Raw genomic sequence first — 15,481 nt, 5'->3', positions numbered from 1 at the left:
TGTAATAAAATCTATTTTGTCCCTAATGGTAATAAAAAAAAAAAAAAAACTAAATGAGTCGAAAGATATCGCTATGGGGAATTATAGTTTTAAAAAATAAAATATTTTACATACAATGAAAGTAGTTCAGATTTGAATTACGCGCCAATTTGGATGCCATTTTTTCTCAGTCGTAACCAACAAAAATGTTTTAAAGTCTCTAGTTCTTAGTCACGTGAAATTCCCTAGTAGTTCATCAGCAAAAAAAATAAACACCAGTGACAAATTTATCCACTCTCTCATCAGAAAATATCTTAAGTAATATATTTTTGTAGCGAAAATTGTCAGCTGTCTGTGGTGTTTGGTTTGTCTTTGATCGACACAGTAACTACCTCACTTCAGTTTAACGTTAGTGGTTTGTTGTGTATTACGTGCATTTTCAAGTCGAAATTAACAATAATAATAGGAAGAGGAGAGCAAACACAGAGAGACGTTAATCGTCCAAGTCGTTGAAATGTTTTTCAACAATCCCATTATCTAAGTACGAACTTGTGTAAGCGAACGAAGGTGTACACCTAAAGCGGCTCTCGTTTTCGTCCACCACTTTTCATCATCCACCAACACCACCTCTCTACATCATCAACGATCAACCTTCTTCTCCGCTACAATATAACGCGAACCAGGTGAGAACAGCAAAAGCTTCCGCATTAATCGAAAATCTGCAATTCCGCAAGTTAATTAATCCTCGGCTAATGCTCAAGGGCTATTAACTAATCATTTTGGTTTTAGTCGTTGATCACCGTAATTCAAGACTAGCTTGCTTACTCTTATTATTTATTCTATTGATTTATTCCTAAATAATTGAGTATGTAAGGTGTACACATTTGTAAGCCCTGTTTTCGTGTTTTTTCAGGTGTCAGTTGTGCAACGGCCGACGAGATGACTCTTATAGAAGGAGTAGGTGACGAGGTGCTGAATTTCTTTATGATAGTAGGAACACTCTTTGTAGGATGGGTAGCCTGGTGCTCAACGAATATCGGCGACCAGCCGCTCATACGCACCGTGCTCATCCTTCAGGAACGCACTCGCACGCGCATCGCTGCCCTTAGAGCTAACCCGGTTCAAGTACTGGCCATGTCTCAGCAGCACCCTACAGACAATAGTGACAACGAATCCAGGCAGTCGAATTCCAGTAGCAGCAGCGAAGTAGATGCCAGCTGTCCTGAGTCTCCTCTACCAGGTAATGTTGTCAAGATTATGTTTGTTTGTTTGTTTGTACAACAAGGACTAGGATTGTGCTTTTGATGATTGCAGCTACGAGTACAGTCATAGCCGAGCCAGCCGCAACTCCAGCTGCCACAAATGAGGAGGTTCTCATAAGAGCCATGGATTCTTTCAATAATGAGGAAGCAGATACCAAAGTTAATCAAGTTGAAAAAACTTCGACTGAAGCAAGTAATAACATCGGAGAAACAAAAACGACAGAAACAAGCAATGACGCTGCAGTGGCATCTTCAAAATCAGAACAGACTGATGCCAATGTGACGAATGACAATGAGAAAAATATTTCTATAAAGCTGAAATTCATAAACGATGATCAAAAATTAGTTACTGGTAATCTCAATGAAATGCTTGGCGACTTCAAAAGGTAATTTTATTATCCTCTTAAGCCGTATACTTTCATTTCTTTTTTTTTTTTTACACATTTTTCCAATTATTTTTTAAGACGTAATGCTTGAAAATTAACGTTAAAAGTTAATCTATTAACAGTTGACTTACGGTAAATTATGTAAATAAGTTTGAATAAAAAATACATGATGAGTCATTGGTAAAATACGAGACACATCACTAAATCCATTTATTTAGTAAATAGTCTTTTTTAATGCATTTATATTTTCTACTATCATATTTCAGGAAACATTTCCAATTGGAGCTGGAGTCTAGAAAATTGGTTCGCCTAGTATTTAACGGTCACGTTCTTCAGCCCGACGAAATAACCCTGGAACAGTGTGGCTTCTTTAACAATTGCGTTGTGCATTGTTTAATCCACCAGCCGCGTCCAGCCCCAACTGCCACAACTACGTTAGACAGTTCCTCGCATATGTACTTTAATCCTCCACCTTATCAGAACATACCGGCAGGTGCAGGTATTGGGTCAGCGCAAGCTGAATGGGATCTCAGCAGGCTGTTGGTCAGTATTGTGACACTCGTGTTAGGCCTCGCTTGGTTCTTTAGATATCACTATGCCCAACTGTTTACTATAACCACGACAGTAGGCTTGTTTGGACTCACAGCGATATTCACGTTCTCATTGTTTGGCCACTTGTTACCAGATCAAGACAGTATTAGAAATATTGAGTAAAACAAGAATTTTTTTCGTTCAGTTTCACGTGTGCAGGCTTTAATTAATCGGCGTAGGTAAGGAATTGAAAATTCATTGCCAGAAAAACACAAAAAAAGTTGACTTATCGAACAGATTTATTTGGTCTGGAAAGTGGTTAAATTAAAAGACTATTGCGACGTTACGAAGAGGAAATTTTAACAAGTTTGAAAAAAATCATTAAATGTTTACAATTTTTTCGAAAGATATCCAAATTTTGTATTTTCTTTCTTTGTTTTTACCCAAAAAAAGCATTTAGTGATGTAAAACTGTGAAAAGCCGACTACAACCATTGCTGTTATATATTGTAATATACAATTATTTTCTTTCGTTTGATTTTTGTTAAAAGGTGGCGTATATATTTAAGTTTTACGTAGTTATTTTTTATCATTAATAATACGAAAAATTTTGTTTGCTTTTGAATATATTTATTTTTTTTTGATGATAAAATAATGATTTCGTTATAAATGATCAGTTTTTTTTGTTATTAAAAAATGTGATTCATTACACTCAATAAATCTTATACATAAATTAAAACATATTTTTGTAAACTTTCCGTTTCCCCAATACCTTTATATATATATATGTTATGTCGACTTAAATATTTTTTATTCCGTTAAACTTAAACACACTTACCGATCGAGTTTTCGCAAAAATCGATACAAAAGCAGAGATGAGTATATATAGAATCTACAGAGATTCAAAAGTTTATCAAGATTTAACAAAAAGTGTTACTATACTTATTTAAAAAATATAGCTATCTATGTAATATATTGGCTTGTTAATTTGGTAGTTATTAATCTTATTATAATTGCAAAAGGCATAAACAATAAGAATACTTGCAATAAATCTAAGTTAACCTAAAAATTTGTAGTGTATATTTTGTAAACTATTCTTTTTCAACAATGTCGAATCGAGATTCTTTGAGCGCTGACGAGAGTATGAGCAATGTTTTGGAAAATAAAAGCATTGATTTAGAATCTTACCGAAAACTAGTCAAGCATTACATTGACATGGTAATTAATGTATTCATTCTTCATCTATTTGTATTTTGTAATTGTTAGAAGAAACGATTTTTTTTTAATTTTAGCACTTGTACAATGCAGCTTTGTTTTGGGCAGATAAAGTTCTTTCATTAGGTAATGAAAACTTCAAAGATGTATGCGTTTTGGCTCAGTGTATGTACTTGATGAAGCAGTATCACCGGGCGGCTCATTTAATCAGAAGTCGTGGACTGGAAAAGGTTGAAATTAAAAAAAAAAAAACATGATATAAATTGTATATTTTTGAATGTTTAGTTTTGAAATAATCGACTAATGTTTGTTTAGAAAAATGTCTTATGTCACTACTTAGTAATTCGTTCTCTTTACGAAGCTAAAGAATTGACAGAAGCAGTGCAAGTGATAAATGAGTTTGAAACCTTGACAAACATGAATCAAACAGAAAGCAGCTTCTTTGATCAATCCATAGTTATAGAAGATGCTCCAAAAAATGTTAGTACTCATAAGTTTTTTCTGTAAATACATAAATAAATTTAATAACCAATAGTGTACTGCTCTAGGTAAAAAGTGCGATCCTATACATCAAAGGGAAGATTTACGAAGCTATGGATAACAGAGCAGTGGCCACTGAATGTTACAAGCAATCACTTCAGCTTGATGTGTATTCTTATCAAGCTTTTGAGGCCCTTGTACAAAATCAGATGCTTTCTGCAGCTGAAGGTAATTTTATTTTTATTTTAAAAAAAGCATACCAAGGAAATAAAAGAACAGTGTGCTAACAAATTTTTTAGAAAACGAACTTTTGGAATCTCTACCCTTTGTTGAACAGTGTAAAGAATCTGATGCTGAATTAGTGAAACTTCTGTACGAAAGTAAATTGAAAAAATATCAAGCACCAGCAGAGAATAATTTCCTAGTATCTGATGGAGTACTTGTTAAAGATAGTTTAAAGAATAACTTGGACATAAAAGTTGCTAAAGCAGAAAGACTATATTACAATTGTGATTATTATCAATGCTTCTCATTGACAGAAAGGTATAATCCTACATCTAAATTTACGACAATTGTTTTAATAAGCTTTTCAATCATTTTAGAATTTTCTTACAGTATATTAAAATCTGATCCATACCATAGTGCCTGTTTACCTGTACACATAGCTTGTTTAGTAGAATTAAGAAAGACAAATGGTAATGAATTGATTACACTACTATTGTAAACTGCCAAATAATTTCTTAATTACAGTTTCATGAAAACATTATTTTAGCCTTATTTTATTTGGCTCATAAATTAGTGGATCTATATCCAGATTTAGCGCTGTCATGGTTTGCAGTTGGCTGTTATTATTACAGTATAGGTATGAATCAATAACAAAGATTATGCCAATTGGTTGCATATATAAATTTTTTTTTTCCTCATTCCAGGAAAAAGTGATCCAGCTAGAAGATACTTAGCAAAAGCCACGTCTTTAGATCACTTATTTGGTCCAGCATGGCTAGCTTATGGTCATTCCTTTGCAGTTGAAAATGAGCACGATCAAGCAATGGCTGCTTATTTCAAAGCTTCACAATTAATGAAAGGGTGTCATTTATCACTATTGTACATAGGTCTCGAATGTGGTTTGACCAACAATGTTAAATTAGCAGATAAATTTTTCCAACAAGCACAGAGCATAGCTCCTGATGATCCATTTGTAATACATGAAACTGCTGTTATTTCTTTCTATAATTTAGAGTAAGTTCTTTTTTTTTTTTTTTTATAAGAAATTCTACAAACAATAATTTTTTTATTTAAAAACAGTTATAAAAATGCTGAGAAGCAGTTTAAAGAAGCCATGAAAAAAATTCAAAACGGACGGAAGGATGTTATACTCCCAAGCAAATGGGAAGCTCTGTTAAATAACTTAGGACATACTTGCAGAAAGTTGAAAAAATATGAAGAGGCATTGGATTATTATCAACAGGTAAACAACTAGTGTGCAAGCATAACTAATTTGACAAATTTTACCAAACAATTTTAAAAATCACAATTTTCAGGCGTTGGTATTAAATCCGCTCAGTTCGGCAACTTATTCTGCAATTGGTTTTACACATGCTCTTATGGGTAATGCTCAAGAAGCAGTTGATGCATGTCACAGAGCTCTTGGCATCAGAAGAGATGATACTTTCACAACTACACTATTGGGATTTGTTTTAGAACAACTTATAAATGAAACCCCTCCATTTCCGGGTAATTACAATTTTTTTTTAAATAAAATGAATGGAAAAAAATATTTTAATGTTTATACTTTTTTACAGATGCTCCATTAGAGCTACCGAAGTACGAGTCTAGAGAGTCTCGCAAAAAAATGGATGAAACTATTACAACAGCTACAGGGGAAGATCAACAAATGGAAAAATTGAGAGTTAATTTATTTTCTGGGTGGACTGAAAATTCATCTAAGGGAGATGACATGTCTACTAGTGAAGTAGAAATGCTTGATTCATCGAATATGAAACAAGAGTAAAAATAAAGTAACATTTTTTATTCTTTTAAAATTGTTTGTTCTAATTTAATTAGTACCCTCAGTTAAAATCTTTTATCTTAATTAATTTTTCAAAAGAGTTTCTAGTCACATTTTAATAGTTTTAAAAAATAAAAACATTTAGTAAATTATGAATTGAATGATTATTTAATAAGAGCTTTTGTCGGACGAATAAAAGCTTTATTTTCCTTGCCCGCTTATTTTCTTTACACTCTTCTCGAAGAAAAATAGGGGATAATGTCATAGTTTGTAAATCAATTGAAACTCATTCGATGACGGAGTCTGGCCATATTTGCTGTGTCCCTGTTTACCTCGGAAAAATGGCTCCACCTACATGGCTACATGTAGTATAGAAACGGTATAGTAACCCAGTACTAGACTTAATTACTGTTATCTTTAAAACAAATTATTGAACCCGAAAATCTTGATTATTCTTGAAAAAAAATTTTTTTTATACAATAAGTTCTAGCTAGGGTCCCCCTACTTCGCACCCATAATAAAGTGGGAAAAAGATTTGAAAGAGCTATTTCGTGGTATACTTTGCTATTTCTCTTAAAAATTTATCGTGGCTTTTGATATATACCTATTACAGGTGGCACGATCGATCAATCCGTAATCAGAAAATGGTGTCTACATTGTGCAGATCTTTTTTGTGAACGTCTCTCACCTCTTACACATGTTTATGAGTCAAAAAAGTAGCCATTTATTACCTACTTACTTACATTGCAAAATGCAAACCCAAAAAATTTACAAAATGCGGGGAGACAACAACACCCTCCCCCCTTTTCTCATGAGAACGCCGGGGGATACCGGAGGAAGTGTACCGGCGCTTTCGCCGACGGTGTGTTTTTCTCTTTGTCGCACAGTTACAATAGAGGAAAATATATATAGGTATACACTCCATACCTTAAGATGTGAGCAAGTCACCCGAGGAGCTCAGTCGAGGCGTCGAAGTTGGGGAAGATAAAGTACCTACTACCTACACCCTACACACACATTACACACTGCTGAATCGGCGCAGGGCGCAGGGTCGTCGACAGTTTTGCACCATTATCTTCTCGTCTTGTCTTGGCACTCGTCGTGCGGGTCGTGCCGCTCATCCTTTCATCCCATCGATCGAAGGATCAAAAGGAAAAACCTCGCGCGGGCGCGAAAAAACAGCATTACTACACCACTTGACAAGTCGTTACAGGAATTAGTGCTTTTTTCCTCTGGTGGTTTTTTTCTACTTTCATTCCTTGCGCAAAATTTTTTTGTTTTTTTGACGTGAGATTATTTCTATAATCGTACACGTGTTTCGCGGGAGATTTGCGTAATTTGCACCGATTGTTGTCACTACTGTGAGAGAGAAAAGAGCCAAGGAAACATCAGGTGGGAGCCGCGACTAGCCGCGAGGATGCCAACCCTGTACCAACAAGTAAGTGCCTCTAGTTTTTTTCCTCTGTTTAAAGATATCTCTCATTTTTTTTTTTTTTTTTTTTTTTTTTTCTTTTTTATGCTATAAATATGGTACGGTCGAGTAGTGGTATCAGATCAAGTGCCGACTCACTTATATTTTGTTTTGATACAGATTTCTTCGCGACTATACTCATGCTGGATGGTAAATGCACATTGCAAGTATAGTCTGTTTTTAATCGTCTTGCAAGTACCGACATGTTTTGTGATCACTTGCTCATTGCACTACACCCTGTCAGGTATCTTACGCGCGCGCTCGTGTGTATAAATTAAATTCATCTTCATCAAATTGCAAACAAAAGCATCAAAATCTTTATTAAGTCGTGAGATCACTTGTGGTTGTAGACATGTCTTGACAAATTTAAAAATATTGCCCAAGCCCCATTTATTACCAACACATGAATTATCTACACCTCAAAGTCACAAGCGCTTCCTTACCGAGAATTTTTTGTTTACATTCAACCTCGCCCATAAAACCGTAGCACAAATTACCCAAACATTCCGATCCATCGTCTGATCGTGTTCAGAATAGTTTTTCATCACGCAAATGTGTATGAAAACGGGGGGGGGGCGGTTGTCACGATGTGGGTATTCCAAGAATGCAACGACGCACTGTTTGTATACAATCAGGGTGCATTCGTACTTATCCCAGAGATCAATCTCCGAGCATATAATATACGCGTGTTACTTGGGTTATATTATATACTTATACCATCGCATCTTTTGAGTGGTTTCAGACTCGTGTTTACGTAAATCTAAGTATGAACACGTGGTAGTTTGAAAAAAAAACACAGGTATAGGCATGGTCCTTCCGTCTGCTTCCTAGAAATTCGAAAATTCAGTCGGCTAATGGTATATTTAAGTTATACACATGTATGTAATGCGCAAAGCTAAGGGTGTATTTTGCTCGGCTGTCAAGTCCATTGTGATCACGCTAAAATTTCTGGGAAGTAAAAGTAAAATCAAAAATATTGGTGAGCATTTTATTAAATTTACAGACTTGTCCGGTAGTTTTTCAGAGTATCTACTTATTTGGTATCATAAGTGTCGAGCGCTCTCGCTTGGATTAATAAAACTGTGCGCTTGTAATAAAAATTGTCGAGTTATAGTTGAACATTGAGTAGACGCATATGTCTGTCTTATTAAAATTTTATCTCTTTCCTTTAATTGAAAAATATAATTTTCTTCTTTCCATTACTTACTTTCCAGTTCCACAAGCTTTCAGTTTAATATTGTTTGTTTACAAGCCTTGGTTGTTTTCACGCGATAAAAAAGCTGTAGCTGTATCCTGTAGCTGCATATTCACGAAAGTGTCTACATTTAAATTTAATGACATTCGGCAATGATCTATATTACGCATGTGTCGCCGTTTTTGACGTGCCTTTTAATTATTGCAGTTCTCGTACGAGTTTGAGCCTGAAAAGAGCTCATGCACGCTCGCCGACTTGGACCTACAAGAGCCAAAAATTCGCAGTAGCAACAAAAGCTCCAGCAGCGGTAGTCAAATTTCGTCGCCAACGCTTAGGGCCCAGCAGTCGGTTTCTCAGGTATCTCCTCTGGAGAAGGCGACGATGCATCATTACGACGAGAGCCTAGGATCCTCCGAGAGAGACTGCCGCGAGGGCTTCGGGCTCCAGCAACACGAGCGCGAACAGCACCTACATCAGCTGCAATCCATCAACATGCTGCTCGATCTACATAGCCCCTCGTCCCAGAGCTCGTTCGCCAGCTCCAAGTTCTCGTTCGAGCCAGCTTCCACCGTCAATTCTGGATCTGCGTGTGTCGACGGTGAGTTTGCTCCATTTTCTTTATCTCTTTCCTTTGTCAGCCATGTTCGCCATGTTTAGCAATTTTCGGTGTTTATATTAGGATAAATATTACTGGAATTTTATTAATACCTAGAAGTTAAATCTTATATCAATTTAAGGTTTTCATTGTTGTACAACACGTAAAGCTTGCCTTGTTACATATGACTTTTGTAAAATAATCGAGGAATAGCTTAGTGTATGTCCATTCGCGGAAATTTTCGCAAGAGATTACGTTTAAAATATCCTTTTATGTCAAGTGTAACATTGCGTAGTAAACTTACAAAACTTTTATGAAAATCAATGTTATTCAAAAGAATAGAGTTTTGTTGAAAGTTTGATGATTGAAAATGGTAAAAGATATTGATATTTGCTTTTTTGAATGTTTGATTATTAAAGTTATGCATGTTTACCCTCGCAATAATGGTGTTTACATTTACAAGAATCAAAAATATACTCCAAGTAACTTTAACTTTAATAATATTACATGTTTATTAACGTATCATTTCCTTAACTTCTTTTTTGTGATTGTTGGCTTCTATGTCTATAAAGCCTAGTATTTATTTAAAATACACCTTCATTTTTGGTTTTTAACTAAAAAATATTCATTATTTTTACACCATAGTTGATGATTTTTTTAATCACCATTCATTTGTCTATATGTCTGACGTATGCCGCAAAAACAATTAATTTCGGTATACTTGATAACTATTTTTTTTTATTTGCACGTCAACAGATACATCAATCGCCGATCTTTTTGGGCTTGCGCTACCACGAGGACCACTGATGAATGCTGGACAAAAAGATAAAAGAGGACAGACGGGTAATTACGACGCCTCCGCTTACCACAACTTTTATCAGGTAAATAAAAAAAAATTAAACGATCATTTAATCAGATCCCAATTGATAGCACTACTCGAAAAACTCTCTTTTCTGTAAAAACGACGACTATGTGTGTATCAAAAAAACGTTTTTTCTTGGCAACTTGTAAACATAGCGAGCAATGAGCCGCCCGTAAAAGTGCCAAACAGCTAATGTATAGCCTCCGTACCGTCTTTACCATCCCGTAGCTTAACGCGTGTTTCATCCTGACGTCATCTTAGATCTCGGTCATCTTGGTAAACTGTCCGCATACAATATCCAGAACGATGATCGTCGGCTACTTTGGAGATCCTCCAAAAGCGATCCCTTTTGTACTTCGTTCTTGGCGCGTTAAGATTTGTCCCCCTCAGTTTGGTGCCACTTGATTTTTCGTAACTAATCAGTAAAAAAAAAAATTTAACATAATTTAAAACACCATACGTGCGCAATAAAAAAAATTATTTTCCGAATGTACTTATTGCGTGGTTTGCAATATAACTGAAAAAATATAGTCATGTGTGAAGAAGGCAAATATTGCTTTGATTGATTGGTCGCTCGTAAAAAATGCCCTGCATCGGCGGGCGACAAGCCGTTTCGCTCGAGGTTCTGGCAGTTTTGGCACGGCCATCCGCACAATGTCCTTCCAATGTAATAAAAGCCTGAAAATGCACTCACGCGTAGAATTTTTGCACAGCTTACGCCAGTCATTTTATTGCTCGCATTCCTGAAAAGATGCACATATTTTCACGTTTAAGTACTTACTACTTTAAAGATATGACCCACTTTTTAAATGCCCTAATATTGTTTTATTAAGATTACGAGCCCATAAATTAAAAAAATAACATAGTTAATGATTCGTGTGTAAAAGAACGATTCTATAAAGGTAATTCAATTTATTTCACAATTATTTTCTTGCAAGGTATATTTTATGTAGCTTGCATAAGTCCTTAATAGATTAAAAAAATTAAATTAAACTTAATATTACAGGATTCGTCAAAAGTTTCAAGATCTCTTTTTTTAACAAATAGTTTTTAAAATAATGTACATTTATATTGAAGGGGGACTATTAAAGTTATCATTTTTTTTCTTTTTAGTTTTTCCATGCATCCACCCTTTCTGCTTTTTTCTGATACTTGCCGCGAGCTTTTCTGCGATATTATTTTGGAGGTACTCCAGAACAGTGTCCAGGAGCTTATTGAAAACACTGCAACGATTCTCCTTGGTTTCTTTTATTATGGACTTTTTTACCATTGTTTTCCCAAGTCTTACAACTTTCCGTGTGAATGAAAATTGATGAATAAAAATTTTAGTCTAGATGGCTTTAAAGAGCAATTTTTTTAATTGACTCTATTCATTTTTTTTCCTTTTAATCATACTTTGACATGTTTCACAAAAACAAAAAATGGCTATTTGTACTCCACATTCAAGAATGCACAGTTAAAAATTATTTTTCTTTTATAAGCTATTATGAGCAATTTTTTTTCTAGCAAAAAGAAAACACACGCAATTACTACTCGAATCAAAGCATCATGGAATTACCAAGTTCTCCAACTTCCGTTAACACGCCAGAAAGTCCACATTCTGTTGGAAGCTATTATTCGAATACCAACTCTATCTCAAGTAAAAACAGCAGTCCGTACACCACAGGTTCGACTACTTCAACAAATTTCACCAAGCCGTCTTCATTTTCGCCTGCTCGCTCACCACCTTACGGCAGAGCAATTCGGGGGAGCTCCACGTCATACAGGTAAGTACTTAAGTCTTGTCAAACGAACAAAAATATCAATTTGAATTTTTCAATACTAAAAATAAATTAAACATGTAATTCTAGTAGTCCAGCTGCAGATATGTCGCCGCACAACTTTTTTTATAATGGTTCAAGGTCCGATTCTCCGGCAGACTCAAGTAATAGTACTGGTAGCGTTGATGGACCTTTAGCTGATATGATGGTATAGAATTTTGTTCCAAACTAGTACGAAACGATTATTGATAAACATTAATGGAAAATAATAATCATGAATTCCAGACTTACTTGTCAATTAACTCCAGAGAGCGAAATTGCTATCCACCATATCCAGCTGCGCTGCTCGCGAAGGAAAAGCACGTACACAACAACGGCAATAACAGAACAGTGGTACCCCCAGAACTTTACGAGGCACTCTGTATGCAGACTACGCGCTGTAATCAACGCCACGCTCCACAGCAGCAACAACATTACCATCAACGCCATACGCCTCAACAGCACCATCAACAGTCGATAGGGCAACATCACCATCATCACTCGAGCTACAACCATCAATCACAAAATCAGCTCTACAGTCATTCACGAAATCGCAATGTCTACAGTAATCGTGCATACGATAATTCCAAGTCTGTTGTTTCATTCAACAATCAGCTGGCCTTGTACCAACAATCTTTGGATCAAGCCGCCAAATTTCATCGTAAAGCTGCAGGTAAGCATTATAAATGTATAATGTGCCCAGAAGTGAGAAAAATATTTTTTAATTTTTGTTTGCCTTCATGTTTTAAGCTACTTCTCAGCCTCTTTTTTCTTGGAGTGGAGTTTTGCCTCCTAAAACACAAAGGCCCATTGGGTATTCGTCTAAAGTGTTTTTAGGGGGAGTTCCATATGACGTCACAGAATCAGTCCTATGTCATGCGTTTAGGCAATTTGGTCAAATCCAAGTGGAGTGGCCGCATCCAATTAAACCGATGGGCTTTTGCCACGTTATTTTTGAGTCGGAGAAACATGTAATTATTTTTTCTTTAAAAAAAATTGTTTGTCTATTTTACTTGACTTGACTTGATTTCGTTTTCTAATCAGGTAAAGGCATTGTTAGCCAATTGCACGCACAGTATCGAGAAGGGCGAAAATGTTTATCACTATAAGATAACATCAAAACGAATAAAGGGCAAAGCAGTAAGATTCCTTGTATTTTGCAATGCGTAAATTAGTACACACATCAATCATGTGTCAACTCATATTTTTGTAATGTATACAGGTACAAGTCATTTTTTGGGGCTTAGATGATGCCAACTATGTAAAATCACCATCACAGAAATTAGATCCAGAATTGACTGTTTTTGTCGGCGCTCTACATGGCATGATAACTGCGCTTGGATTGGCAACCATTATGAACGACTTGTTTGGTGGTGTTGTTTACGCAGGTAAGCGTCTTTGCTACAATTTTTCACTAATTAAACGCAAGTTATATAATAAACTGTATTTATGTTCCAATTCTGATCAGGTATTGATACAGACAAGAATAAGTATCCGATTGGAGCAGCCCGATTGACTTTTAGTAACAAGGAATCGTATGAGAGAGCCATAAATGCAGGGTTCATTGAAGTAAAAACTGAAGACTTTAAGAAAACATTGCAATGTGATCCTTACATTGACGATTCACCATGTTCAAGTTGTTACGTTCAACAAGGTCCTTATTTTTGTAAAGAAAAGGTAAGAATAACTTTTTTTTTTTTTTTTTATAAAAGCCATCTTTGTTACTATTTTGAACCAAATTAGATTTTTTAATCTTTTGATAGCCTGCATCAATTAAACCTGAAAATTGACTGATTTTCATTCTTTCCGACAACTTGAATTCAGCATTGATTTTTGTATTTTTTTTCCAGGTCTGCTTTAGATATTACTGCCATACTTGCTGGCATTACGTACATAGTCGTGAATCCGGCATAAGCTTTCACGAACCGATGTCCCGTGGTTCGAAGAATGTGTCTGTTAACACGTGTTTAGCGCTCATTTAAACATTAAAATGATTCTAGGGAATCCTTGTTTTGCCGACATCGTTCAAGTGGAGATGTACGTCACTAGTGTTATGGTCAACCGGATCACGCAAATTCTCTCCGACAACGGTTGACGAAATGAGCAGAAAAAGTTAAGCGAATGTTTAGTTGGAATTTATAAAATGTTCAGGGAGCATAATTATTGCGTGAAAAAAAAGTTGTTTTGTATTGTTGGCAGATCACTGCGCGATTAAGTTTATTATAGAGCCTTTTTTCCCTTGAATGGGAATGTTAAGTGTGTATGTGTGTGAGATGTTCTTTGTTCTCCAAGAACAAAGCGAGATTTTTTGGAAATGGGGTGATGAAAGTGTTAGTTACTTTCCCTATTACGAGAGAATATTATTTTTTTATTTGTTGGTATAGTCGTTATCAAGAATACTGGCCAGGATGTGTTCGAATATTGTTTTAGAGTATTTAAAAAAAAAGTATTGTTATGATTATTTCTGTTATCATAATCACAATTCGAAGATTCTAGCTCCTTATAGAAATAGAGCCAAGCACAGTCAGTTCTTGCATAATTTGATTAATTATAAAATATATTTAAGAATAATGTTGATCTACCAGTTCATAAGCGAAGTAATTGCTGGTAGCAAAAATTTCTTTTCGTCGACAATAGCAAAGAAATTAGGTTTTCGCGTTAGAATGAGGTTCATTCTTATTAAATTTAAGGCCATTTAAATAATGACGATTATATAGAGAAATAAGGGTTATAATTATGATGGTAGAACTTTCAAAATTTTATTTCTATTTTTTTTTTTGTTGCTTTTTTCGCAATTTATGTGTTGCATCTGTTTGTTTACGATGATAGTTTTTCAAACTTACTGTCTTCAAATTGTTTTGTTACTTTTTTTTTTCTTTTTTTTTTTTTTTTTTAATTTTGTGAAATTCAATTAAATCATTCATATCTTTGGCTTAAAAAAAAAATCTTTATTTTCACTCCCTTTTCAAACCTATCTATCTATTTTCCTTCATTTCCTATCTGCTTACAATTATATGCTAATTTTTTTTATTATGATCCGTATGTATTGAGTCGTTAAGACGAGTTTTATTATGATATGCATGTAAATCGTCATAGTAACTCGTAATCGATATTTAAACTTTTTTAATGGCACGCCAAAAATCTACTGACAAAAAATGCATGCCTATTGTCTACTAAAATGTTTGAGAAGGCATGTAAAGCTTGTTGAATCAAGTCCAACATATAACTATTACAGGTAGTATAATTGAAGAGTAATTTTATCATCAAGCAATAATGAAAAAGCTTGCAAAATCCTATGAAAAAAAATTTTTTAAAACTTTTATCCTCGTATTTACTTCTGTTTTAATCAGTCGTGCCTTTTAACATTATCTACATAGTTTTTATTACGGCGATATGCAAATAAAATTATTTTAAGTTCATGAAAATTCAAACGTTTTACTAAACTTATAAAAATATTTGTTCTTAGTGATTTCAACTGATAAAAAAGACTGCAAAGTATTTTTAATATGTTGAGACGTTATATAAAAAGTGCCTTTATGGTTCCTTTATTTTTTTTAATTTGTAAAACACAGTTTTTAAATAGCTTTTAAGAATCGAGATTGTACCATTAAATAAGTATTGCCAAGCTTTTAAGTTCTTGCAGCTTTATTTTACAGTTTTATTTGTACTATAGTAACTAATATGAAATAAAATAAATTT

At 34.6% G+C, this 15,481-nt stretch overlaps 3 protein-coding genes across 3 annotated transcripts; all 3 read left to right on the top strand.

Annotated features, from left to right (window-relative positions):
- The first annotated feature begins 233 nt into the window (after nucleotides 1-233).
- LOC106637553 (uncharacterized) lies at nucleotides 234-2,896 on the top strand. The gene is made up of 4 exons (XM_014350366.2): nucleotides 234-662; nucleotides 893-1,219; nucleotides 1,294-1,627; nucleotides 1,894-2,896. The coding sequence occupies exons 2-4, from the start codon at nucleotides 919-921 to the stop codon at nucleotides 2,339-2,341; spliced, it is 1,083 nt and encodes a 360-aa protein (XP_014205852.2). The 5' UTR covers nucleotides 234-662; nucleotides 893-918; the 3' UTR covers nucleotides 2,342-2,896.
- Nucleotides 2,897-3,242: 346 nt separating this feature from the next.
- Cdc16 (cell division cycle protein 16) lies at nucleotides 3,243-5,962 on the top strand. Its single transcript, XM_014350376.2, has 11 exons — nucleotides 3,243-3,375; nucleotides 3,450-3,602; nucleotides 3,688-3,852; nucleotides 3,921-4,080; nucleotides 4,152-4,395; nucleotides 4,468-4,547; nucleotides 4,625-4,714; nucleotides 4,782-5,091; nucleotides 5,158-5,320; nucleotides 5,394-5,586; nucleotides 5,655-5,962. Exons 1-11 carry the CDS (start codon nucleotides 3,265-3,267, stop codon nucleotides 5,861-5,863), a joined length of 1,878 nt encoding a protein of 625 aa, XP_014205862.2. The 5' UTR covers nucleotides 3,243-3,264; the 3' UTR covers nucleotides 5,864-5,962.
- An 874-nt stretch (nucleotides 5,963-6,836) lies between these two features.
- orb (polyadenylation element binding protein orb) lies at nucleotides 6,837-15,452 on the top strand. The gene is made up of 11 exons (XM_014350343.3): nucleotides 6,837-7,298; nucleotides 8,734-9,124; nucleotides 9,878-10,002; nucleotides 11,490-11,749; nucleotides 11,834-11,951; nucleotides 12,029-12,455; nucleotides 12,533-12,753; nucleotides 12,827-12,922; nucleotides 13,005-13,170; nucleotides 13,251-13,459; nucleotides 13,633-15,452. Exons 1-11 carry the CDS (start codon nucleotides 7,278-7,280, stop codon nucleotides 13,762-13,764), a joined length of 2,166 nt encoding a protein of 721 aa, XP_014205829.2. The 5' UTR covers nucleotides 6,837-7,277; the 3' UTR covers nucleotides 13,765-15,452.
- The last annotated feature ends 29 nt before the right edge of the window (nucleotides 15,453-15,481 follow it).

The sequence above is a fragment of the Copidosoma floridanum genome, unplaced genomic scaffold, assembly GCF_036245765.1.
Source record: "Copidosoma floridanum isolate Cflo_tuat_1 unplaced genomic scaffold, Cflo_Japanese_pri ptg000013l, whole genome shotgun sequence".
Classification (NCBI taxonomy): Eukaryota; Metazoa; Arthropoda; class Insecta; order Hymenoptera; family Encyrtidae; genus Copidosoma; species Copidosoma floridanum.
Note: the sequence above shows the minus strand (reverse complement) of the source record. Positions and strands in the feature narration are given on the sequence as shown.